The sequence below is a fragment of the Accipiter gentilis genome, chromosome 3 (genome assembly GCF_929443795.1).
Source record: "Accipiter gentilis chromosome 3, bAccGen1.1, whole genome shotgun sequence".
In the NCBI taxonomy this organism is placed as follows: Eukaryota; Metazoa; Chordata; class Aves; order Accipitriformes; family Accipitridae; genus Astur; species Astur gentilis.
The window spans coordinates 48,712,158-48,739,009 of NC_064882.1; the positions used below are offsets into that span (position 1 = coordinate 48,712,158).

The following is a 26,852-nucleotide window of genomic DNA, read 5'->3' on the forward strand; positions in this document are numbered from 1 at the left end:
GACCAGCTGCAGCTCTGCTCCCTCTGCTCTCCACCTGGGCTCAGGGAACCTCCCCGAGCAGGGCACCCACAGCCCTGACAGGGCTCGAGCTCAGCAGACTGGTCCTTCCCATTTCTCAGAACGCAAACCTCCTGCGGCACAGGAGGCCGCCAGGAACAGGAGGCCGCCAGGAACATCTACCGACAATTCAGCCGCTGGCCTTCCCCAGGTCACTGAACGCGTGGGGTGCCGGCTGTTACGACGTGCTCCCATTTTATCACCCTGACAGAGGGCTGATGGAGCACCCCATTACAGAGCCTGGCTGTCATGGCAGGATGGCAGGTGTCAGTGGGCTAAACCCCAGTGCTCAAACAACTCCTCCCCCCCGCCCAAATTCAGGATCTCTCCCTCGTTCTCTGGGTTACTGGTGTGCACAGTTGGACAGCACAGTGAGTGCCACAGACATGACTGTGGAGGAACAAGATTGCACAATCTTGGCTTGTGTGCATCAGAGACACAGGTAACCACTGCAGATTTGGCTAAATTACATCCTCTGCTCCATTTCTGGATGTGCGGGGGGTCCACGAGCTGCTTGCCCCCCTCCTCTCCCAGCTGCAATTCCACCAGGGTTTAATATTTCTAACGGTGACACTGATCACCCCAACAGCAAACGCTGCAGAAGTGCCTCATAAAAAAACATAGGAGCTGCCCCCACCAGGTACCTCACACCTCTGCTAGCCTGGGAGAGGAAGGTGCTGGATCTATGGGAAGAGCAATCTCTGCATCACCCACCGCAGTCAGACTGCAGCAGCCGGCGCTGCCGTTTCCATGGAAACTCCTGGCAAGCAGCTGCATCCCAGCGCCCGCATCCCTACCAAAGAGCATCGCGGCCAACACCGAGCCTGCGTGTCTGGGCTCCCTTTTCCTCCCGCCACGGGACCCCGAGGGGGCTTGCCCCCCAAGACCTGGCCAGTGTTGACCCACCATGCCCCTGCTGCCTGGCCCGACCTGGTGCTGCTCTGGCACAGCCCCTTTGCTCACCAGTTCAACCATGGACCACTAACTGGAGCTCGTGAGTGTGTCCCACCCTCACAAGCAATGCCCCCTTCCCACAGTACAAGTGTCACTTGGTGGTACTCAAGGCCAGCTGCCTGCAGACAGCAGTGAAAAATGCTGGTGACACCCATCTTGCAACCCTCAAACCTGAGCTAAACACACCCATTTCTCCTCCTGCACGGTGTTCATGGGCTCCTGCCCCGAAACAGGCTCTGAGCAGCAAGAGGCAGAGGAAGCAATGCTGATCTGCACGCCAGGAGGGGTAACCTGAACTGCTTGTGCTTTACTCATTTCTCTATTTGAGTGGAAGAACCAGCAGCTGGCAAAAAGGGGCCAGAGCATCACTGTAGAAGTTCAGTGAATGCTGCTGGGCAGCAACAACAAACCTCAGCATGTACTGAGAAAGGAGAGACAGTACTGAAAATACTACACCGGTGTGCTGTGAGAAAGCAGCCGTACACCTCTGGATGCTGCAGTCACTGCTGGTTGCCCCAGACAAAGGTTTTAGAAGAACCAGAGACAACTCTGCAGTAGACAGTGTAGATTAGAGCTTTGGAAAGACTTCCAGATAATGAGGGGGTAGATGGCACAGGATTTAGAGATTCATTGTACAGACACACACAGAGGTAGTGAAATTAAAAGGCAGCAACATTTGCTGAAGAGCCACACTAAACCTGGAGGTTTGGTTTGTTGCTTTTTCCAAGGCTACCCTGTCTCTATGTAGTTAACATATTTCTGGTCTCTACGTTCCCGTCCGCCAGCTCAAGGAAGCATCAGCTGCTACTGAATTCTCAGGATGTTAAGTGAGGGTCTAAAGAGCCCTTGCCTTTTCTCCCTAGATCCTAATAACTGCAGGATGAGAAAAACGACAGCGGACTTCCAGCGCTGGAAGGCTTGTGGCTTTTGCACATGTTCAGCACTCAAAGGGGCGATGTCCACCAACACACATCCAGAAAACTCAGACCTACAGGAGCATCAGGGAAAAAAAAACGCTTGCATGGCTCCACACAAGCTCCTTATCCTAAGTGAGTACAGAATTCTAACAAGGAAAACTGAATTTTCAGCTGGAAAGTCTGAATTGAGAAAGAGTGAAAAGACCATAAAAACATTAAGGAATATTTTCATTGACTATTAATATCAAGTACATACAAAGAACAGGCTGAAGCTGCACATGAAAGGTTGGTCTTTCTTGCACTCTGGAAAAAAAACCCCAAACACTCAGACTAATATACTAAGCAGAAAAGTTTCCCTTTTTTTGCATTTAATTCAGGGGTGGGGGTTTAAACTGGCTTCCTTTAAATGTTTCTCTGTTCAGCTGCACATGCTAATCGCAGGATCCAAAGCAGAGATGAATTAAAGTGGCTGGGCTGTACCAAACCCAAGCTCTCCGCAGTGGCAGTGAGCTGTTGGAGCCTGGAGCTCCCTGCAGGAGAAGGTGAAGGCAGAATGCCAAAGGACATGAATGCCAATTCAAACTTCCCTTCCACTCATGGGACAGACAAAAATTAATGTCTTATGGGAACACCCCACTTCTCAGGCTAATCATCACCCCCTTCTGATGCCTTTGGGCATGTTTTATACAGCTGAAGGGTAGATTTCGTTTTGCCAAGCAAAGGGGAATTTTAGTTTCTACTGGCCAGGAGAGGGGAAAAAACAACAAAAAATCAAACCCTATTCTGAACTGTTAAGCATGTGTTCCACAAACGCTTCACACACCAGAAATCCCCAGCTTGGCACGCATTGCCGACAGAGCGTCCAGGACAGGAAGCTATCGGAGCTTTTTCCACAAGCTGCTAGGATCCCTAAGTGTACCACTAAATAATTACTCAACAAAAACAGACCTCAAAGGGAGGCAAGCCTGTCAAAGTACCAAACAAAGCGAGCTGTTACAGAGCTGCCTGACAATGGAAGAAGTGGAAGGAACGCTGAGCACAGAGCGGAAAGCATTCACTGCCAAAGAGGTGGGAATAAGGCACAGCCTGGAGGGACTAGTGACCTGTAAGCTGCAATTTCACAGCACCAGAGCAGTTCAAGTCTTCCTTCCATGTGCCTACCCCTCCAGGAAGGATTTCCCACTTGCTTCCCACCAGACAGACTTTCATGGTAAGGACAGAACTGCCTGGAACAACTTTTGCATGCAGTGCTTCCTTCTGTGGTCCCCAAAGACTACGTAGGACCATGCAGAGAGGACAATGGAAGAGGTGGATGAGCCGGGGGGAGGTGAGTGCATACCCAAACCAGGGACAGAGCCCCGGAATACAGGCTATTGCCCCTCGGCAGCTGGTGCCCACCTCCCCAGCGTGTGGACCCCTGACGCCTGTTCAGGAGTGGAACCTTGTCTGGTCCAGACCAAGGGAGAGATGAGGTTTCAGGGCAAAATGGACCAGCCATACCTCTTTTGGGGACTTTCAAGGCAGCAGATTCTGGCGTTTCTGGGGATGTTGTATCAGCTCCATCTTCAAAGACCTGGATCTGGAAAAAGTATAACGACTATTATTACAAACAAACAAAAAAAAATCCAGAATGTGGTCATTCACCATAAAAAAAAGTCAAAATTCAGGATTCGACAGCCCAGAACATCTTTAACAGTTCCATGATCACTTTACACGGAAATCAGTTCATGAATCTTGGTCTGACAGTTATTCCAAGTTACTGACACTTGACAGAAAGCTCTTTTTTTGTCTTTTTGTGTTGTCTTAGCAAAAGTTGATTTAAAACTCTTCTTTCTCTTCATAAGGAAAACTGTTTTTCTCTGAAACTGAGCAACTTCAGTGATTCAGAATGCAACACTGCCAACAGAGGGGGTTTGGTTTTGTTTTTTTTTAATCTGAAAGCTGCCCAGCTCTCTAGGGAACCTTAGGAGGCACAGACAGGAATACTTTCAGGTTTGAGCCCTGTTAAGCTATCTAAGGGTTGAAGGTTTAGGGTTTTCTCTTTGTTAACTATTTTTTGACACATTTTTGCTTGATAAATATAGAAAACAAGACTGGAAAGGATTAGATCACTTCTTGAGAACCATCCCTTCATCTTAGAAGATCAACACTACCCAAGTAGTTCCTGACAGGTATTTGCCCTATCCATTCTGTGACAACCTTAAGCCTGGGAGTTCAGTTTAAAAATAAAAATAAATCTGTAGACCTGTCAGTCACAGTTTCTATTTTGGGAAGATGCCCAAGTACCAGGAATGTATTCTTAAATTAAAAGAAGCAAGGAGACTGAGCAAAATTATGCCATGGAAATCATGACAACTGCACCAAGGCTGAGAATACTCAAACCACGGTTTTAAAAGCGAGGACAAGGCAAGTGCCCCTTGGATCCTGCTGGAAGTGGGTATCTGACACAGCCAGGCGCACCTGATCTTCGGAGTGACTTGGCAATGCACGGATTTTCACGTTTCACTAAACACAGCAGCGTGACAAAACCAGACCCAAGGACTATGGAAATGGCATCCCAGGGGATCTGCTCTACCAGGTCATGCACAGGAGTTTATCCAAAGCGAGGGTGGGATTTTGAGTGGTCTTTGGGTTCCCCACCAGGTACAACTCAGCTGGCCACACCAGACTTGCTGGGAGATGGATAATGACAAGAAGGTGGCAGGAAGCAGAACAGGGCTTGCTTTTGGGTTAGACTGGAGAAGTGCAACAACATACCAGATGTGCTGCTGCAGCAGATTTAAGCTGATGAGCTCCTATGCCAAGCAGGAGCAGAAAAGGAGTTCCACTTGAGGTCAAAATCAAGGATAATGTTTCCACACACCATAAAAGAATACTCATGTTCAAAATTAGTAGCCCAAATACAAGTCCCAGGCAGGCAAAATGTTAAGGTTGCCAAAAGATAATGAGCAAACACTTCGTTGGAAACGCCTGTCCATGTTGACACAGCTGCTCGAAAGAGTGCTCCAGCCCCCTGCTAACTGGAAAACAAGCAGGGAGGGGATGGTCAGAAGCAGAGAGACAGCAGCCCCTCCACGGCACCCACCCTCTGCACAGCAAGCCAAAACACCCCCGGCTCGGTCCCGCAGCCCAAGGCGGCGAGTGCCTCCATCACAGCTCCACTGAGCTCCAACCCCCCCGCAGCCAGCTTCCCTCCCCTCCAGCTGGCCGGGACACTGAGTAGGCTGCTCTCAGGGGGATGGTGTGACACGGCTATGGGACGGCCACTCTGCCAGGAAACATTAACATCCCCAGAGCTACCACACTTAAGAGTCTCCACCATGAAACTCTATACCACCTCTCAGCTAGAGATACCCACCCTGCTTCCCTGTAGGATGCTGCTTCAAGCACAGGCGCAACAGTGAGAAATGGTTTAGTGATTATTTCAGTTCTTTTGGCTCTCTACTTCCTTTAGAGCATGGCGAGGCATTGCTGGGACGCACACCTCCCCTGCAGTGGGCAGTAACTCCAGCGGTCTGGAGCAGATGCATTGCATAGGTTCGATCTATACGCTTGTTATATAGATAAAGCACAACATCAAATCCCTGTGTGGGATCTACTTTGATGATTGGATGAAACAGAGAAAAAATATTACCTAACATCTTTGAAATTTCCCCACCAGTACATTTTTAAAGCTGAAACTCCACAATGAAAGGCTAAGAATACTGCTAGGCTTTATTGATGCTGGTATTACTGGTGCTCATTTCTTGAAATATGTTTTTAAGTGGAGGGGAGAACAGAAAGTTACTTAATCTTGGAAATTCTTAAAAACACTTTACAAGTGTTTAACAAAATGTGTTTCCATTGATGCAGGTGATCTGCTTCATAAGCAATGAGAAAAACATTTCTCATTTATAAATTTTTTCCCCCCGAGAAAGATTATTTATTATTGACATTCAGTGTCTGACACCATGTGTAACCACAGGAAAGCCACCCACTATGCTGGGGAGACCTAGAAATGAAATATGGGAGGAAGCAGCAGACAGATTTAGAACGGAAAGCACAAGCAGATCATTAACTGTGCTGAAAGGGAATCCTGCCGTTTTCCATTTATATCTTAAACCCGGTTCTTGAAAAATTAATGCCTAAATCGTAATGGTCACTTAGGTGACCGGCCACCCACACCCTGGGCAGCTTCCTCCACCGCCTCTGCTGGGCTTCTGTTTTGGTGCAGGCTGACTCACCAGCTCACTAAGCCCCGGTGCTGGAAGCCCTCTGGGAAGCTGCGCTCTGCAATAAGAGCTTGAGAAAAAGGCTGGAGAGCACAGAGCCATGGCCCTGCGCCGATTCGGCAGCTGCTGCACAAGGCAGGTGTAGGAATTGCTGCGATTTGCAATCCATGCTGGATACGCTCTGCAAAGACTGCACTCCCCTGTGCTCATCAAGTTCACCTTTCCACACACATCATGGTTTCAGAGGGACGGTCAGTGCTACTGCCACTGGCACATCTTCTCCGCACACACACACAAACCAGGGATTTGCTCTTTTGCAGGGTCTTGCGGGCAGAGACAAACTACTCACCATCACCATGGAAAAGCAGCTTATTTTTAAGCAAACTGTGTGCTGCTCAGCAGGGGACACGTGAGACAAAGACCCCAACCGTTCCAAGACCAGAACAAGAAAAGGGAAGCACAACAAGGGGTGGCTGTCGGACCCTGGAACAAGCCTCAGCCCTCCTATACAGCTCCCTCGGGCCAGCTCCTGCAACCCAGCAGTTTTCGAGTCCCAGGAGAAGATACTACAGAGCACCCTTCAGTTTGACCCCCAAACACCCCAGTGCAAAGTCATACACAGGAACCTTTGCACCACCACCCTGCTGTCACCAGGAGATGAGATGGAAACTCCTCTGAAGGTCCCAGGCAAGCACAGCAACACTGACCTGCCCACACCAGCACCACGGGACATACGTGTACCACTGCACATCACCAGATGTCCGATGGGTGCAGAGGGCCACACTACACCTGGAGCATGGTAACTGCCCACGTATTTCCCCTGGTCTGCCAGCACTGGGATTTTGTAAGTGCTTGATGGGTAGAGACCTGCCAACAGGCTGCCCTGTGTGATGAGCTCCTCTCCAGCCACCCGGTCTGAGTGCCACGCGTCCTGGTCCTGCAGACCAAAACTTTTAATTGTAAACTACTTATTTACTTTTCCAGCTGGCAGGCCAGGCTGAGAGACGGAGCAAGGAAGCCAGGTCCACGAGTCTCAGCAAAACAGCCAGCAGAGAACATTCACTTCTCATCAGTGAACCGTTACTGCACCCCCTGACCACACGTGAGCTGAAGGCCCTTCTGATGGCCCGGACAGAGGATGCTGGGATCCACCCCAGGACTTCTGCTCCTAAAATCCCTTATTTCATGTTCAGCTTCCTCAGCTGCCCACTGCCAACGTCCTGGAAGCAAGTCACCAGGTCTGGTGGGGCAGAAGGAAGGTCTGCGGAAGTGGGAAGGAGCTCTCTTGGCACTCTGCTGCCGAGATGCGACAGGGTGGAACTTAAACAAGTCATTTTGTGCCAGGGAAGGAGAAAAGGAGTGTCTCTCACTGTGACACCGGGCTTGGAGCACACCAGCCTGTGGGACTCAAGAGCAGTGTCACTGTGCTGTGCTTGTGCTGTTTCAAGATTACACAGAGGAAATTAAAATGGAGGAGACTTGTTTGTACATAAACGAGCTCCTAGTTCCTACCTATGGTACATAAATGGCAAAAGCTCAACAACTAAACCCAAGTCATGCATTCTATATACCTTAAGGTAAACATTATTTAATTAAAATTCTGACTTTACTTCCAGGTAAATACCCAGATACTGGTCCCAAACTTCATCTGCTACAGATGATGCAGCTGGTAACTCTCTGAGGCAGCAGACAGTGGAAAGACTTTACTCTTCATTTTGGAGGCAAAATAAAACCATTCCATGCTCTCTGGAATTCACCAAACTTTTTTCACCCAATTCACCTGAAAATATTTCATGATAACCCCATGAACTGGGCTAATTGAGACACACAATGAAATGTGCAGAGAAGCTGCGTGTCAGACTGGAACAAACCACAGCTCTGGCAGCAGCACAGCCTCCAGGCAAGGCTTCTGTCCGCGTTTGGAGCTGTTTTGTTCCCTCGCACAATGGAAGATGGAGAATCCCAGAAACATCATGCTCTCTGGAAGCAAAGGAAACTTATTTTATCTCTCCCCACCTGGGTGCAAAGGGCTATTTTCCTCTATTTAAGCAAGCAACCCATGAGCCACATATACCCAAGACAAGCCCAGCAAGCAGAAGGAAGCATACCTGTGACTGCCGCACAAAGATGCCATGGTTTTCTTCACAGGTGAAGTATCTCCTGCCCTGCACAGTCCCATCGTTCTTGCCCTTTGCTTCATCCAGGATGACACCGACCCACTTTCCCGTGGCAAACAGAGTGGCACCGACATAAGCCACTGTACCGCGGTGCCCTTTCCCAATGACTTCGACTCTGGAGCCCACCTTCAGGGGCTTGCTGCTCCCTTCCACACTCATCCTGGTGCCGGTGCTGGATGCCTGAGGACAGAGAGGAGATGCGCAGCAAGTTAAACACAGCTAGTGCAAAGAGATGGACCCACGGTTCAGACGTCAGTGTCTCATTCCTCTCCAGCACCCTTCACTCCGGGCTCTGCAGGGTCCCACACAGCCTGAGGGGTTGGTCCCCATTCAACTCCACCAGCCTTTCTTTTCGGGAGCCAGCAAAAGGTAACTCTTTCCATTACAGCTGCCAAACGGGAATCACAAACAATGGCAAAAACACCATTAACTACTATTCTTCTTTTAATAGATATGCCAGGCTCACAAACCCAACTTATAAGGTTTTTTTTATAAGCTTTGGGGGGAAAAGAAAAAAAACCCAACCGTGAAGTAGCAGATGTTAGTGCAGTCACATTTGCCTTAACCTACACTTGCTCCATCCTTTTTTCATTATACCAGAAACTGCCGACAGCTTTCCAGCCTCTTGCATTACATGCTCAGTAACAGACAACCCATCTCTGATATAGTTTACTTTCCTACCCCGTCTTATTGTTGGGATTTAAGAGGACCTGGTGGCCCACCACCAGCCGCAGAGTTAGACCACCCGCTCACACCAGTTTCCCACTGTATTCCTGACACCCACTCTGTGCCAGGACTCTGGGGTGCCCATTGGTAACGGCACTTCCTATCAGGATGCTGATAAGCAGAAAATACTGGTAGTAAACTCATTAGGCTTTCAAGGCATTATCATCGTAAATATTAATCCACACTTAAATTTCAGTGTGCATCATTACATTTCAAGCTTGCCATCCCTGATACGTACCCCTCTGTTTAGAGAAAGTTAACTACACTGATCAATTCTTTTAGAGCATCGATAAGGTGATGGGTGTGAGGAACACGAGACTTAAATGAGACTCAGTCTTACTTAAATGGTAATGAGGTTGGGGGGGGGGGGGGGGCACAGACAAGTAAGGCATTGGGATCCTCCCCCTGCCCCCAAAGCCTCCTCCTCTAAAATAAGCCCAAAATAGATGATGTTTATACTGTCCTGCCATAGAGCTAAATTAACTATATGTTTTTAGTTGTTTAAAAGTCCCTCCCCAAATGTTGATGCCTTTAAAAGGCTACTGCTTTTAAATACAGTTAAGAAGGGAGAGGGTATTTGACTGCCTTGCTCAGCTCAAGTTCCATAGTTCAGTCCGACAGGGCAGCATTGTCCTTACAGCGGTCTCTAAAATGAAGCATGTTTGGCATTTACATCATCCCATTTGTCAGTAGTTCTGTTTATTGTGTAGAAAATATTTTGTTTTGATTGCTGCTGGGCTTGGCTTCAGTGAAAGAATATACTTTTTATTCAGATGAGAACAGAAGGCTGCTTTCACTCCCCCAAACCACGACACAGAAAACAGTTGAGGAAGGGCACTCTCAAGCTGATGGACGTGAAGACAAGTCTCAGCAGCAGCCAGACACCAAGTGGGGTTTTCAGCAGTTGCAATGGCAGGGAGGCTTCAGCCTGTACAAAGATCCAAGGGTATTTTGAAAGCTTCTGGCTGGCACATGCAGAAACCCGAATCACCACTGCTAACAGACAAACCAACAAATTATTGCCTTCCTTTGCATACTGATGCATTGGGTTTGAATACAGAATATACCCATCACGCTCAGGAGGTTTTGTGACTAAGAACTGTGACGCCAGTTTTCCACACAAAACTGAATTCCACTTTTCATCCAAATACAATTGGCAGAAATCAACAACACAAAATAATCTTTTCATAAAAACCAAAATCAATCACCATTTTGTAGCAAACAAACAAAAACAAGACCTCACATCTAAAACTTATGCCACATAAATAAATGTCTACCAAAATATTGGATCGTTTCAGTTGCCAGAAGGACTAGCAACAATATTCTGCAAAATACTTGCAGCTGTAAAATCAACATGTCCCACTTGCTATAAAAAATGAGACCAAAACTCTAAGAAAACAAGAAGCCAGGAAAAGCAAGATTCACCATTTGAATAGAAAGGTTCCTGCCTGGCAGTTTTAAAACCAATTGCTATCCTTTTTATCCATCCTGGTTTATGTTTGCCAGTTTCCTGGCCAGTCTGGTGGCCGTGGGCAGCTGCAGCCCAGGTAAGATCTATACATGTGTTAAACACCATGAGCTGGAAATCGAAGCTGCACTGCTGCGGGTAACACCTGCCCGGAGTATGGCACGGCTCCCCGGGCACACACGCTGCCCCAGGGATAAGGGACCTTATGCTTGTACTAACAGTTAAACGATAGTGGAAAATCCATACCATGAGTGTTCACACACGACTTCAACATGTGTTGGCTAAGGTTAAAACACGGAATGTGCTCACAGAGGAAATAAGGAAGCAAGATTATAAACTGAAGGTATCGGACTTGTACCAGCACAGTGTTGTCTCCACCGATTTGATAAATAATGCACCTAGTTAACAGAAAGCAGGAAGGTTTACTGCTAATTCATAAGGTAAAAGTGTCACACTGTCTTCCTGCAGCTAAGTTCAGCTCCAGTCCTGCAAACTCTTTTTTCAAATCATGGTATTTTGATTTTTGTTATTTTAAGGATGATACATCCCATCTTAGGTTCAGCTTGCACTAGTGACTTTCCAAATCACAAAACTGGGACATGTCTCAGGTAAACTTCTGGAGATGCTCCCGGCCACCCTCTCGCAGCTGCACTGCCAGGAGAGGAGCACGGACGGTGAAGCAGGACAAAACCACGTGTGCCAGCAGCAGCACGCAGAGCAGATGCTCACGACCAAGGAGGCAGCCGACAGCAGAACCAGCAGACAAAAGCCCAGGGACACGTTTCAGGAGGAGCAGAGCACGACTTGCAGGAACCAGCCTCTCAGCTGCATTGAGTGGGACAAGACAAGAAGCTCAGAGCACAGAGATAACCCAGCCAGGCTTTCACCTTACAAGCAGTATCGTTTGTATTTTTCTATAGTGTCAGTCTGTAGAGCGGTAGCAGATAAACTGGCCTCAAAAATCAACTACTTCACCGTTTCTGCTGCAGCAACATCATGTTTGGTGTTGTGGGCTGCACGTGGGCGTCTGGGGAACGCTTTCTGCAGAGCACTCGCATGGGGGCTGAGGGAGAGCTTGTCTTCCTCCCTTCCTTTCCAAAGAGTAATCCGAGTAAAAGCACATACTAACAGGAACCAAAACACCTAGATTTTTAAGCCATCAGACACAGGATACAGCATGGCTCCACATTACAGCTTTTCTGACAGCAAAGCCAATTTATGAGGCTCCTGACCTTCTCCACAGCTTCTCACCCATTCTCCATCATGGATGACCAGCCTCCCCAGCGTGCTGCCCCAACCGATTTTAAAAACACCATCTCACGAGCAGGTTTCGATGTGGCTACAGACAGACACCTGCAGACAGATGCCCACCACAAGGAAGGGACAGCTAGCAGAGCTGGAGGTGAGGAGTCTTGTAAGCCAGATTTGCCAGTTTGGGGCAATTACTGGTGGAGCCACAGCAGAAGAGCCCACCACCGGCCTCTCAGTGCCATTTTTCTCCTCATCAGCAGTCGCATAAATTCTCCAGGGAAGAAAAAACTGGGGCTTCACATGGAAAAAGAATTTCCTGATTTTTTTTAAACCACAAAAGCTCTTCAGGGCCTGTTTTACAAATTATGAAGCAGAGATGCATAATAAAGCAAGCAGCACATCTTTGTTCCTTGCAAAACCATCTCCAGAGACCATCTCCTAAGAATTAGCAGCAGAGTCAAACGAATGAATCACCCCATCAGCCTATTTGGAAGTTCCACCACATTTCACTTGCAATATGCTCCAGCACCGATTTTCTGCCACAGTGACTCCTTTCCATGCAGTTGTTTAAAAGAAAAGACCTTTTCCCCACATCAAACCGCCCTGAGATTGCAGCAAACTACCCAATTAGTGCAGTAGAAAGAAACTAACACCAGACTTTACTGAAAAGGAGAGTAAAACCATCATGCAGCTCAGTGCCTGGCAAGTCCTTCACACCCTAGCCGTCCTGGCACCAGAAAGCCTCTGCTCTGCAGTCAAGTAACTGGAAAAAATCAAAATGCAGGTAAAAGCCTCCAGGATGTGCAATTTTCCCGACTATAAATAGATACCCAGTGCAGGATTCTTCTCTGTAGTGGTATGAAAGGGTAGACCAAAATAATTTACATTACCACAGCAAAACAGAAAATTATGCAAATTACTGTAAATCTGTTGAGTAGTCTGAAAAAAATGCCAACTCAGGTAGCGTCCCCTTTGAAAGATTCATTTAAATGAGTTCTAGCATTTTCATTAGCAAATAAGACAGAGAGCTTCGTATTTCTTCTCTACGTACTCAGTCACACAGGCAAAGCATTTGAAGGTTACTTTTTACATGGTAAAACAACTGAAAATCCCCTAGGAGCCACAAAACCCCAATTTTCTCTCTGGAGGTGCCCACGGACAGCCAGGAGAAGGGGCTGCAGGTATTTTTTATATTTTATTTTGGGCACCTGTCCATCCCTCCTAGGCAATCCAGCCCCTGCTCACCCTGGGGTGGTAGTGCCGTACCCCGGTGAGCGTGGCCACCCCGGTGCACGCAGGTGAACTCAGCCCTCCGGGTCATCTCCGCTGGCAGAGACCTGAGCTGGGTAAATAAATGGCTTTTGGTACGCACTGGCAGGTAATTTATGGCTGCAGCATTAGGTTCAGACTAAGCCTCCAAGTCATAAACATAAAATTTCTGGGGGTGTTGACCTAAAAAAATAAAACCACACATATATAGATAGCTGTCCCAGCTGCTGTGTTCCAGTAAATCCCAAAAGGCACTTAGCTGCAATGAGCACGATGCGTCCAGTCCCGGACGAAGGACACTTTTTCCATTGTACTGCCTACTTCTGCAGTGTGTCCGCTGGCTTTGGCACATTGCTGTGTTTGTCCCAGGAACAACAGAACTTCACCCAAAGCTGCTGGTCAATAAAACCATGGAAATTCAGCCTTTGGCATCCGTTCCCATCTCTAATATTTGCACACTTCAGAAAGAGAGAACCAATGTCTGCAAAGCACTACTGAAACACTGCATCAGTCAAAAACAACGCCCAAACTAGCATTAGCTGCTTCTTAGCTCCTTTCCCTCAACTTACCTCCTTCTTTCCCAGCAAAGCCCTGCCCAGACCAAAGAGAGCATCTCCCTGCAGACACTGCCTGTATCCCAATGGGGTAACAGCATTTGTAAAGCAATGCTATGCTCTCACCTACCCAAGTGGGGCCAGCAGCAAAAAGGGCACAGTACAGACTTCACCAGGTCTGTGGAAGCCCAGCTGGGACCTCAGCTGCCCAGCAGTCCACGCACAACACCTCTGCTGCTAACAGTGCCCACGTTTGCTGGATTTAAAGTCAGCGGTGCCGGCATCCACAGTCCCACCGGCAGCGTGGACGTGCTCCCTCGACCGAGCAGAGCAACGGCTGCCTGTGCTGAGCCCAGGGACGGGGCTGGAGAGGCTCGTGAAGACACGGAGCCGACAGATCCATGTGCGTTTCAGTACTCCAGGAAAGACATGAGCATGCAACCCAAAACTCCACCCAAGTCCTGGCTGTCAGGCTTAGGGAGGGCTGCAGCCCCCTGCGCTCCACAAGCCACTGTCCACCTCCAGGTAACAGATTTATTTACCAATATTTCATTTCCAGATAATGGATTTCGTTAGCAATAGCAACATCTCAAATAAGTTTTGTCTTGGTTTGCCTCGTGACTCCCCTCAGCCTATATGAACATGGGTCAGTCTCAGGGTTTATTTGTCACTCAGGTCATTAGTTAGATGTTATAATTAACATAGCAGCCAATTAGTAACATATGGGTATGCATCACCACAAGAAAGTAATAAAACAGGTCGTTAACATCTTTCTCGCATGTCTGCGATCTCATTAGTGCTGAATAAGGAAAGTTAATGCAATTAAATCTGCCAAAAGTAGATAACCATGTTTTCAGTCTCAAATATAAAGTTATTATAATTTTATAAATCTATCAAAAAAGGTTTCATTTTAAAAAACAGAATGCTTATTAATTCCATGGTATTCTTGTGCCGTGTTCTCCCTTCCCAAGAAAGCCCATAATTTGTAACATCAGCAAAAAAGCATTTCAGAATAACTTTTTCCAAACACACTTTGCTTACAACGTCTCGCCAAGGAACTTTCGGAGTAGTGTCCTGCCCCAGACAGTGTCCTGCCCTAACCCTATTCCCCAGTTCCACTTCCTAAGTGGGACCTCACTATTCACAAAATGAAGAGGTTACAAATCACACTTCAAAAGTCCAGAAGCTCCTTCTCCACTGGCACACTGTGACTTTTGGGAATCTAGAAGATAACTTCCACCAATACAAAACTCATCCCAAATAAAATGGCAACAATAAGACTGATTATAAAGGAAAATTCATAAGATGCATATCTACCAGAGCAAGGATTTCCTAATGTAAGTTACTGCTCAGCCCCACTTGAGAAAAAAGAACAAAAAAATAAATTTGCCAAGATAGTTAGAGAAGTTAAGGGCTGCTGGGCATTTGAGAACAGAGCCCTACCTATAAAATATGGCACAATCATCACTGGGGAGAAGGAAATTCCTGGACAGGCACATGCAAGGCACGCAGCCTGGCTTCTGCAAAGCCACGTGCACGCAACACGTGGATCGATGCAGCTCTCTGAAACTGTCTGTAGGAAACGTCCGCCGGGTCAAATGTGTTTCCACCCCACAGAAAGCTCCCATTCTGCAAACAGACAACCAGTGTGAGCCCCCGGCTGGGCAGGGGGTTGATGGGGATACGGAGGGTATGGGCAATGCACGGTACCTGCCTGTGATGTGCTCCTCCTTCTCCTCCTCCTCAGCAGGAGCCAGCAAGCTCCCCCAGGCAGCTGGGCAGCCCGAAGCAAGTGAGTGGCCCCTGCACAAGAGCACCTCGGCCTTCTGCCTCCTACGAGCAGTTTTTACAAGTTTTATGATGTTCTCCAAATAAATAAATAAATCGGGGTGTAGAGCCCACACTCACACATCCTTATGTGGTCAACTTGACACAACGATGAAACTTCCTTCCGTCACTCAGTGATCATATAAAAGGCCCTTCTGCAGTAACAAAGGGAGTTCTGCAGGGTCAATGGGGTGGATGTGGTGCTAACTGGAAAAAAAGGTCTGTTTCTCTACTTTACAACGCCTGTGAAGGTACGCGAGTATTCTGTACTCCCTGAACCTGCTGGGACACAGCATGAGGGGTAGAAAAGGACTTCAAGGGGTTCAGCAAGGTCCACCCCAGAGCTTTGCACCACGGCTTCAGCTTCCCAGGACCCAGCAGAAACTGGACCATCCCAAGTCTATCCATCTCTCAGCGGGAAGGACAGACTGCTGCCCATCTAAGGCCAGAGGGGTTCAGAATGGACACCATGGTGGGGTGATAGGTACGGTCACAGCCATTACAAAGGGAACAAATGGAACACTTGCCCCAACTCACATCAACACCGAAACACCTCCTATGCCTGGGAAGGGCTCTTTGCATGGCCACAGAGTTCGAGCAGAAAGGCCAAGCCTACTGAGTATAACACCATCACAGCATGCTCCCACAAAACGTCCACAGACCCTTTACCTACAGGTCTTTTTTTAGGGCAGGATCTCAACCATCGTTCCACAAGATCATTAATGTCACACCAGGGCCTTCACCTGCTTCTCCCAGCACTGCTCACTGCAGTTCAAACTGAGAAGCACCACGCTCCTTGGCACCAAAGCAGATCTCACACCAACTGCCCCACTCAGATAGCCTGTTCAATACACGTGTGATTGCTGCAATATCCATTCTTAAATTCAGTAATTCTTCTTGAGCTTAACAACAAGCTATGCCTCTGAAGAGCACAGATAACATGGAGGTAGTGCCATACGTTCTACAAGTAAGTCTGGCCGCTACAGAAACCTATCAAAACTTACATCCTGAAGGTCCATTTGTCAATCAGCAGTAATTTTAATAGAAATGTTTCCTGAATCCTTAACATTCAGGAAAGAAGGGAGAGCACAGAATAAGCCTCTAACATACTCATGCCCTTAAGACAAGGCGATGGCTCTGTAACTTTTGTTTCTAACGAGAAATAAGACAGTAGAACAAGTTGCACTTCTCCAAAGCAAGGATGACAGTTCACACCGTTCACCAGCATCTCCATGTTCTTAAGGTCAGGAGCTCACCATGCTCTTCCCCCAGTGCCGGGGAGCACAGTTTGGTTAACACACACAGCTTTGCTCTGGCCAAAACTGTAAGTAGCAACTCAGACCCAGAGCTACAAAGAGCCCGGTCAGCCATGGGTCCAGCTCCCTGGCCAGGGATCACTGCTGTCCCTGCCTTAGGGCAACGCACCAGCATCAACATTTTCTTCCTCTTGTGTTGCAGCTTGCTGGGTCCCACACTGCTGTCAGTATGTCGGACTGAAGCAAGGATCAAGCTGACTTCTCCGATGACTCTGTCTTGCCTCAGCTCTCCAGTGTTGTTGGACGAGCCAGGGTCTAACCTGCCTGGCTAAACCAGAGACTGCTATTCTCATGAAGACTCAAAACAACGTGATGACCACAATTTCAGATTTTAAAAGGAGAGAAACTGTCCAAGCTAGAAATAGTGCATTCCCATCTACCTTCCCAGCCGGATGACCGTGGACTGGGGACCCGATGGCCTTCCCGAGCAGAGGTGGAAGGGTAGAGCCAGGTCGGTGGTGGGCCAGAGAGGCTGGTGCCCGCCTGCAGCTGTTCCTCTCAGCTGTGGTCACAATCCCTTGCCAGCTGCAGAGGAAGGAGGCAGGGGTGAGAGATACAGCAAACTTAGGGTCAGTCATCCTTGGGGACACCAGAGCACAACAGCACGACACAGCAGCCGGTGACACAACCCAGAACGTCCTCGGGTCTCCAGACACAGTATGATACACCGGCTCCTCGCTGATCTCTTCCTAAGAGCCAGAGTGTGTCTCAAGAGCCGCACCTCACACACCACAGGGTCTGCCCTCAGCTCTGGCGGGCTCCGTCTCCAGGAAAACCGACAGATGGAACTTCAGGTGGGACTGAGTTTTGGGAACTTCTCCCCTGCCACCAGTGACCAAAATGTCATCTTCTGCCAGTGCCAAATGAACAAGGGAAGTATGAGCATCCTCTCCGGCCACACCAGCCTTTCCAGCAGGACACACCAGTGCTCTGGGTACCCAAATTCTGGGCACAGAGAGCAAGGTGGTGATACACCAATGGCAAATAAAGAGGACAGAGGAGCACAGAGCTGTAGGAAGCTCCCACGGACACCAGCCCACCGGAGGAGACAAGGAGTACACACACAAGGCCAGAGAGTTACTCCCTAGGGCCACTCACCCACTGACAGACTCTCCATTAGGCAGGAGCCCTCGGGAAATCTGTGCGAGCATCAGTGTGGACAATTCATAACAGCTCAATCATCACTCCCATGCAGCGATGGTCTAAAGGGTGAATAAGCTGCTAAATTACATGAAATGAGAAATTAGTGCACTCTGATAGCAGAGGCAGCATTCTGTCACCCCACTCTCCCAAACCTACACCGTAGGGTATCAACGGCCAACTCGGGCTACAGGGGAGGTGGTGGGGATTGGGCAGCCGGAGAAGCAACCAGGAACGCTGACCTACCAGAGCAGCCATCACTGCCCGCACAGCACCAGGCCGGGCTGCGGCAGGACAGTCCCTAGGCAGGTGGCTTGGAGGAAGCCATCATGCTTGGAGGAGCACATTGCACAGCCCTGGAGGAGCTCCTCGTCCCACTCACTGAACAGGCAGGGACAGGGCTGGAGAAGAAACCTCCTCCAGGCGAGGAGCAAGCCATGGGGGCTGCGCTTCGACTGCCCACCTGCTCCATTAATAGAAGACCTTGCTCCGCATAACTGCCTACCTGGCACCACTCAAAAACACGTTTTGCCATTTTTACCTGTGTTTAAAGTATTACACACATTTACAGACCATTTCCTCAGTTCTTTGAAAATACTGGTTATTAGTCACTGAAAAATGGATGCAATTCCAAGTGACTTGACTTATGATTTGAGCATGATTTGGGTCACTACTATGTTTCATCCAAGCATGACGGTTTCAGTGTTTTGCTCCATTATAGCAGATAACCCAAGGAATATTTATTGTATTCCTTCCAGAAGCCAGACTCACATCATTACGCCGGCACACAGGGACGCCTCCCTCTGTGCAGATATGACTAATTGAACCTCAAACTGTCATTCAAAATACAGATCAAAAGTTTCAACCAAACCTTGAACACAGCAACCACCTCTGAAAAGCCCCCATGACAAGATTCATGACCACAGGTTAAAATGCTTCTAGCCTCAAATTCAAGATGTGACGCAACACGGCTGGAATACGGAAAGACTTGGAAAGAATTCTAGTTTCTGTTAAGTCTAGTTATTACCAGATAGTGTGTGATGCTGCCATACCATCCCTATTGAAAGGAGGGGATTACCCCAGGATTAAGAGCAGACCCGTCACCCGGTGACACGGTGGGGGTGGCTGCTGTCTCACCCAGCAAAAGCTGGAGCAGCGTGGGTCTGCCGCTGTCAGACTTGCAGATGAGCCAGCAAGGCGTCACCAGGATGAAGCCCCCACCGTGCAAACACCGCCATGGTACTGGACTCATTCTGCTCAAATCTGGGCAGCAAGAAGTCAAATGCAGATGGTTCACATGTTTCCAACAGCAACGACACCGGCCACAGCACTGGTGTATGACCACACGTCCCTATAACACTCGTACAGACACTGCCAGGACAGCCGGTCGCTCCAGCCCAGCCGGAAGGTCTGGCGCAGCTTTGGTCCCCACGGTACCGATTTCAAAATGCAATTTGAGTAAAACGCAGATAAGCCTGCTCGCATCCAGGAGACACAGCTGCTGTCCTGCCTGACCGAAATTCAATGCAGTTATCAGGACAGAACTGCCAAGACTCAGTTTGAAATTTCACCTCCTTCGGCCCACTCCCCCCCACTGAAAACAGCAACATTTAGCAAACACACAGCCTGGGAAGCTCAAGCAGTCTGCCTTCGTACGCCTGCAGACATAATTTCCCAGCCCAGGGGCGTGCTCCACAGCCGCATCTCCGCACGGAAACACACTTTGACCTGCACAGGGTGGATAAAGCAACTTTCCAGCCACACGCTATCGCCGGCAGCCCCAAGCCTTTTTCTGAATGGCAGCTGCTCCGTTCAGCAGCCTGTGACTACGCAAGCAAATTGTTTCGGCCAGAGACCAAATCACACATGCACGCCCCACCGGCAACGGGCGGCTCTGGGCTCCGTGCTCTTGCACAACGCCCTTGCCTGGGCAGGCAGAGCAGTCGCAGGTCACACTCCTCCACGGGGGTTTTTTTTGGGCAGCCCCCGGGCTGGACATAAACCTGGTGTAAGGCAGGCGGTGGGAAGGGGTCTGCCCTCCCCGGCACTGCCAAAGTGCAGCCCTCCTGCCCCTGCAACCAGCCCTGGAGTTACAAAGCACTCTGCCAAGTTGGCAAGCACTAACAGAGATGCCGAAAATGCGCTGCCCGGTCCCCAAAACAGCAAGTGTCTGGGACACAATGTCACCACGCCGGCGAGGAAGAACAAAACGACAAAGAAAGAAACTCCAAAGAAAGGCCTCGCTGTAGGGCCAGTGCCCGGCTCCGGTTCTGCTGCCCACCGCACAGCCCAGGGTTAACTGCAATACGGTAAAACCTGGAAATGATTTTCAGGCACTCGGAAGCTCAGTATCTCACCATGAACCTGGAAAATAAGCAAAGAGGAAGGAAAAACACGATGCAGAAAGGAAAACAACCCCGAATCTTTGTGATGAAAAGCCCTAGAAAGATTCTGTCATCACCGGAGGCTCAGCTGATGCCTCGTTGCATTATCAGTGATAATTAACAGCAAAAGCAGACTAACTTAAATCAAAAGGACACGGCCGCTAATATAATTCAGACTATTTATCCACCCACTGTACATCATAACAGATATTGTTAGTGATGAAGCTATCAAATTCCAGAAACATGAAAGCACAGGAAACACAATCTAGATTTCAGTATAAAAATAGATATATTTTTCATTGCAACAGATAGCATTAAGATACATTACAATATTATCTAACAGCATAGCCGGGAGTTTGTAAATAAGTTTCCCTCCCCCCCAACTTACCCGGCTGTATGTGTGTCTCTTGCTCTGGGCCATGCTGCCGCTGGCTTCTCTCTTTATTTTAAAGATTTATTATTTTTAGATAATGGTCTCAGTTCATGGCCAGCGGTAAGTCAGCAGAGGTTTTTCACATTTCAGCCGATCTAACCATCGCTGTGTCCCCCTGGCAAGGCTCTGCTGGGTCGCACAGAAAGGGGAAAAAGCCCTTCTCTGGCAGAGGATTCTTTAATACAGGGATATACAAAAATCCAGCCCAGCTGATGGAGACTACTCTGCGCTAGTGCTGCTCCAGACTTGTCACCGGCACTGCCAGCTCGCTGGGTCCTAACGCTACCCGGCTCCTGGTAGAGCCGCAGGAGGAAAGGCAACCGGCCTCGGCTCAGCCACGGTAAGGCCCCGGCATGGCCACTGGCACAGCCGCCGCTCACCCACCCGCGCCAGGGCACCAGGAAGGACAAAGCCTCCTCCTGCTTGTCCTGCTGTGCAGGCAGCACCCACTGCTGGGTGCTGGGCAGGGGCCATCCTAATTTCCTCCAGCCTGGAGCCAACCAAGACACATCTGGACACCACCATAGGAGCGCTCAGCGTGCCTCCCGTCCCCCTTGCCGATTGCTAAGGTTTGTCCCCATCAGCCATACCTTGCTCTTCCCGCCTGCCCTGACACCACATCCCTCCATGGCAAAGTTTGAGGGAAAATAACACCATGATGCAGGTTCTCTCCCCAACACCCCCCAGCCACGTACAGCACCCCAGCACCGCTGGGTAAAGGTGTGCACGCAACCACAGCGCAGGCAGATGGGAGGCATGGAGACCAAACAGTTAATCGTGGGGCATATTTTAAAATCAATAATTGTTCTTTCCCTGATTGATCTGAATAGATGTCTAATTGAAGTCATCAGCCCCTCTTCTCAGAGCTGTCTGCATGGTTAATTGCTGCCTGTGAAACAGCAAGCGAGGCTAACGGAGGAGCTTTGGCAAGCCACCATGCCCAGCCACCTCGTGCTGCAGCTTCCTCCACAGCTGCAAGACACCAGAACCCACCAGCAGCCTGGGACCCTGCACCCAGCCGTCCCCTCCCGGGACACCAACACATGCGGCCATCTCCAAAACAGGGGGTGCACCATGAATTTTTATGACTGTTTCCATCCTATTTTAGCACCTGATTGCAGTGACCATAACAAAGGCAATGAACTACCTGAAGGGAAAAACCAATGTCATCAGGAAGTTTTTAAGAGGGTCAAGAGGAACCTGCTCGGAAAGTTCTTGATAGGTCAATATGGGGGCTGAATTTTTCGGAATCCTTGTATTAATGAACATATCCTCTGATCCCTTGTTTCCTGCACTGCTGCAGATGACTCCTAACTATTCCATGAAAGGCAAGTAAGAATCAGCTATCTTGATGCCAGTACCTGCGCTGAAACTTTGCTTTAGGAACCAGGCAGAAAAGTTTGAAAACCAGTTATACACCAAAAAGGCAGAGCATGGCACTGAACAGGGGGTGGCACATTCAGACAGACGAAGACCAGAACATCTCACAAAATTAAGCAGGTGGTCTTCAAGGATACAGCAATCACATTCAAAGGAATGAACTTTAGACATACGACAGGGATGAACAACAAAAACTTAGCTAGAAACTAGGACTTTATCACAGGAACAACCAAGAACTCAACCAGAGCAATGCCAGACACTCACTGACCATCACAGCTACAAACTGCCCACGGTGAGCAAACAGAAAGATAACCACACCTGCCGAGCAAACCAGGAGAGGCACTCCCCGACGGATGGGAAAACCCTGCCACTGCTCCAGGAGCTCCACAAGACCGCTCTGAAAAGCTACAGGGTTTTGTCAAAGCACAATTATATTTCTCATGCAAAGCAAAGGTTAATTTATCCATTGGAGAAGCACACTGCAGTCAACAGACCTACTCCACGTTACTCCAGTCAGCCAGCACAAAAGGGAAGTTAAAACCTGTTCGTCACTTCCTAAGTCTCTGAGAAAGTTACAAAAAGGCATGAGTGTCTTCCCACTCCTTTCAACTCTGTCAGCTCTAGGAGAGATCAAGGACATTAGATGCCAAAACCTGCATTATTTGAAGAAAACCCAAGTCAAACACAACCAAAACTAGTCGAACACAATGAAATTATGAAAAACTGAGACTAGCAGCAGCTCAGGTAACCCTGCACCTGTGCGGCTGAGCCAGTGCAGCAGGAGGAACCCAAACTCCAGCCTCTCCCAGCCTTCCCACGCATTGTAAATACTTTTGCATCTGCACAACCTGTCAGGCGAAGGTTCCCAAAGCTCTGCATGACACCCTCCACTCCAGAGAAGGACAGGCCAAACCACAGTGATCACCAGAAGAGAGGAATGCAAAGCAACACCAAAGAGGGCTGGAAAGAGCAGACAGTGATGTGTTGGCTGGTCAGAAACAGGCAGTTTGTCCCAGATCAGGTCACTCTGTCTTTCTCTACCGACTGCAGTATGACCAAAGCCAACCACTTTGGGAAGAGGATCACGGTACTCCCCCTGCACTGATCCATAAATGAAACAAAGGAGGGGTGGGAGGCATCACTGCTGCAGCCCCCAGCAGTGAAGATGGTTTTGGAGCATGGGGGGGGGTCTCCCGTTCACATCCAACAAATCCAACAGCTGTGGGACAAAAAAAAAAAAAAAAAAAAAAAAAAACAGGCTAGAAACACCCCTTCTGTCAAATCTCCCTCATTCCTCTACAAGGACTGTGCACGCTCCCTACTCTGCTCAGGCTCACAAGACTAGGACTCTTGTGGTTCCTCTCTAGTAAGTATTAAACCAAAATTCTTCCCTTTTAGAAAATCTGTCAAGTGCTGCTTTTAACCGCAGAGGGAAGTACCAACTCCAGCTTCGGAAGTCTCCAGCCACTCACTGCAAGAATCTGGGAGGTTACATTGGAGGAAAAATCCATATTTCACCTTTTTCTAATATTCTTCTCCTCTGCAGTCGCTACTGACCACCGTTAAGACAGGCTCCTGGCCAAGATGGGCTTTTGCTCTGACCCAGGACAGACACTGTGCCATGCTCTTCTCTAGCACGAACTACATCCACTCCATTTATTGTATTTTTATTCCTTTTTAGCCAAGGTCCACTGGATTTTACCAATGAGGGAGCTATCTATCTACACACTGCATCTCTGCAGAACCAGGCAAGCCCTGAGCACTTCCCTCAGACTGGGAGATGCAGCAGCACACTTCCAAGTCTCCAGGAGAATGGAAATCTGGTACGTGCCTAATCATAGAACCCTACACACAGCTCAGCTTCAGTTCTGGCTCAGGAGCAGAGGCTGCTACTTGTCTGCCCCAGAACAACAGCAGCAAACTAGCTCAAGATCGGATGATGGCAGAGTAACTCAGAGCTGCACCCCCGAAATGGAAGAGAAACCCGTTACTGGCGTTGGGGATGGGAAGAGCCCCGGGGGAAGTGCTGATTCAGGCTGCTTTCATACATGTAGTTTAATATAAGAGGAAAAAAGGTTCTTGTGATCAAGGTGCGGGACAGACTCAGGAAATCTGGAATCTAAATACTAAAGTTTTTTCTGTTTTCCCGTGTGACCTGGGCCTCCAAGGCTGGGGCAGAGCCAGAGAAACAGCTGGCTGCAGCACGAGACATACGAGAACTGTGGACACAGCCCTTGGCTGAACAGAGGACATGGCCGTCTTGCACAAATATTTGAAGGGTGCTAACCCCAGCAGAGTGACAGTGGTGTTTATATTTGAAGGAGAGGCTGGAACGTCAAGCAGGGACATGAAGTTAAAGAAACCCTTCCTCTAAGTACGAAGGAAACTGGGAAACAGCCACAGAATGTCAGAGGGACTTCAGAAAGTGCAGAAGGGTGAATGGTCCTGTAGCAGCCTGGGAACGGGTGATGTGGGACACTTCCCCCCTCAAGGGATGGGAACTTACCACTGTTCTTCCCACAGAGCCCTAGGAATAACAGGACATACGCTGAAACAAGAAAAAATACTATTAAATATCAGGAAGGCTTTCCTCCCAGCAAGACCAGCTGTAGCTAAAAGAGTATTTTTCCCTTTAAAAAGAAAATGGCAAATGCTACACAACTAATTTCTCCCTCCTCCCCAGTCCTAGTTTTCCATGTTAAACCTGAAGCACAAGGGAGTTTTTCCCACATAAACACACAAATTTTCCTCCGAAGCATCCCAACAGAGCCCGCTCTACCAGTCAGCTCAGCAGCCAGTACCCGAATGACTGACAACGAACTGGCAGGTGGTGGGGCACCGCAGACACACCTGGGCTTCCACCACTGGCATCAATGAACAAGCTTACATCAAATTGCCCAGTTTCCCCTCAGTATCACCCACAAACACAGCAGTGATGGAAATCAAACCTGGGTGAATGAAGCAACACAAAGGAGTATGCAGTAAAGGTATTTCCAGTAAGAACACATATTGAGTTTCTAATATCCAATTAGGGACTCATTACAGTTTCATTGGAAAGCTAAAAACAGTTTTGCATAACTTGAAAATGTTTTACATTTAAAACAAGCCTATGATTAACCCCAAGAGGGACCATAAGTTCGCAGCAATTTTAAGCCTCTGCAGTCTATACAAAAGCTACCAACAAAGAAAGGAGAAGAAGCCTCAATTTCAGGTCACTTAAAGCTAAATTAAAGTATTTGAGAACATTCAAGCTACTTGCTCGAGCACGGGCAGGCTCACAGCAATCAAAGCACACTCTCTCTTTGTCACTACAATGCCAAGGCTGGAACCTGCCTTCATTTTCAAAGGACCCTCTTAAAATACACGATGCTACAGAAGGACTGGAACTACGGCAGACAGTAATGACTGCCAGTGATGCTCCACCAGAGCTCCCCAAAAGCTTCCCACAGAACACCAAAGTCCTACAGCTACTGAAACAGGTCAAGAACGAGAACAGAGCCACCTATACCTCATGCTGATGGGCGCACCTCTGCCATCCAAAAACACCAGCCCTCAAGGGATGCCAAACTTCAGCACCCCCCAAGCCACCCTAACTGGCCCAAAGCCAGCGGGCCAGGCGGCCACCCAGGAAAAGCTGCAACAGCAGCAAGAAACGCTTGTTCCCTCCGAGGGCAAGACACAGGAAAGAGATCCCAACAGCAGCGCCCAAAAGTGCCGGAGCCCAGCACCCAAAAGTGCTAGAAGCACCACACTAGAGCCAATGCACACTGCTGGAGCAGGCTTGCCAGGAGCCCAGGCCACCCGGGGACCACCGACCCCACAGCACTAGAGGGCTCTGCGCTCCCTCCCGCTCAGGGACCCCAGCTTCCCACACCCACAGGACAATGGAGGACACATCTTTGAGCCCAGACCCCACGCTTTTCGCAACTGTACCAGCGGTTCTTCTGTCTGCCAAAAGGCACTTGTGCCTACCCATCCTTCTCCTCTCACCCTCACCACTGGAACGCGGTGGTCAGAAGGTGGGGCATGTGTGGAGGCTGCTCGGCTGCAGCATTGGAGGGTCTTTACAGCCCCAGACCACAGCAAGGACATAAAACGTACCAACTCCAACTCTTTGCATTGAGATTTCCTAAACCCATACTGAAATAAGTACAAACAAAAAAGCAAGAGCCTTTGAAAATGCATTTGTGAACAGATGGAGGCTGAACACTAAAATCACTGTTTTGCCAACCAGGAGGATATAATATCACCACCTTCAAGGAGATACCATTTCTTAACATAACACCGTTATGTAGCACCATTCACCATTTTCTGTTTTAATTTCTCATTTACTGTGTGGAGTTTGGATGAAAATTAAAACTTGACAGAAAGACAAGAAGCCAAGGTTAGACAGTAGTTTTATTAGTTAACTGAAACTGCATTACATGAGGATATGTAAAGCTGTCTGTAATTAAAGAACTTTGAGTCGGTCTTAAGCAATCAGTGCAAACAAGAAAAATATCCTTAAGATGAAGCTGGCTGTTGGCTGCTGCAGCCTCTGTAGAACCAGTAGATTTCGGCCCAAAGCCTGCTCTATAGAGAGGAAAACAATTTAATTTTTTCTCCAAACTCAAGACACTGTCATTTTTGGATGAACTGCTGTTTCAACCAAACAAAATAACTACGATGAATAAATCTTCCTGGCATTTCCAGAGGCTGCCACAGCTACCAGAAAATACAGCATCCCCTTTTCCACAAAAACATACCCAATTAGAGGCTGCCACAGCTACCAGAAAACACAGCATCCCC

General features: G+C 48.6%; 1 protein-coding gene across 10 annotated transcripts in view; it reads right to left on the bottom strand.

Annotated features, from left to right (window-relative positions):
- The window catches only part of DCTN1 (dynactin subunit 1), an 85,090-nt gene that overhangs the window by 51,479 nt on the left and 6,759 nt on the right, over positions 1-26,852 (bottom strand). For 4 of the 10 annotated variants that reach the window (XM_049831381.1, XM_049831365.1, XM_049831346.1 and 1 more), the window contains exons 2-3: positions 8,248-8,496; positions 3,429-3,507 (exon numbers count right to left, since the gene is read on the bottom strand). In XM_049831381.1, the coding sequence (XP_049687338.1) occupies positions 3,429-3,507; positions 8,248-8,475 (307 nt within the window). In that variant the 5' untranslated portion in view covers positions 8,476-8,496. Of the gene's footprint in view, positions 1-3,428; positions 3,508-8,247; positions 8,497-20,639; positions 23,278-26,852 lie in introns of those variants that run through there. The other 6 variants (XM_049831355.1, XM_049831340.1, XM_049831321.1 and 3 more) reach the window with 3 other exon arrangements.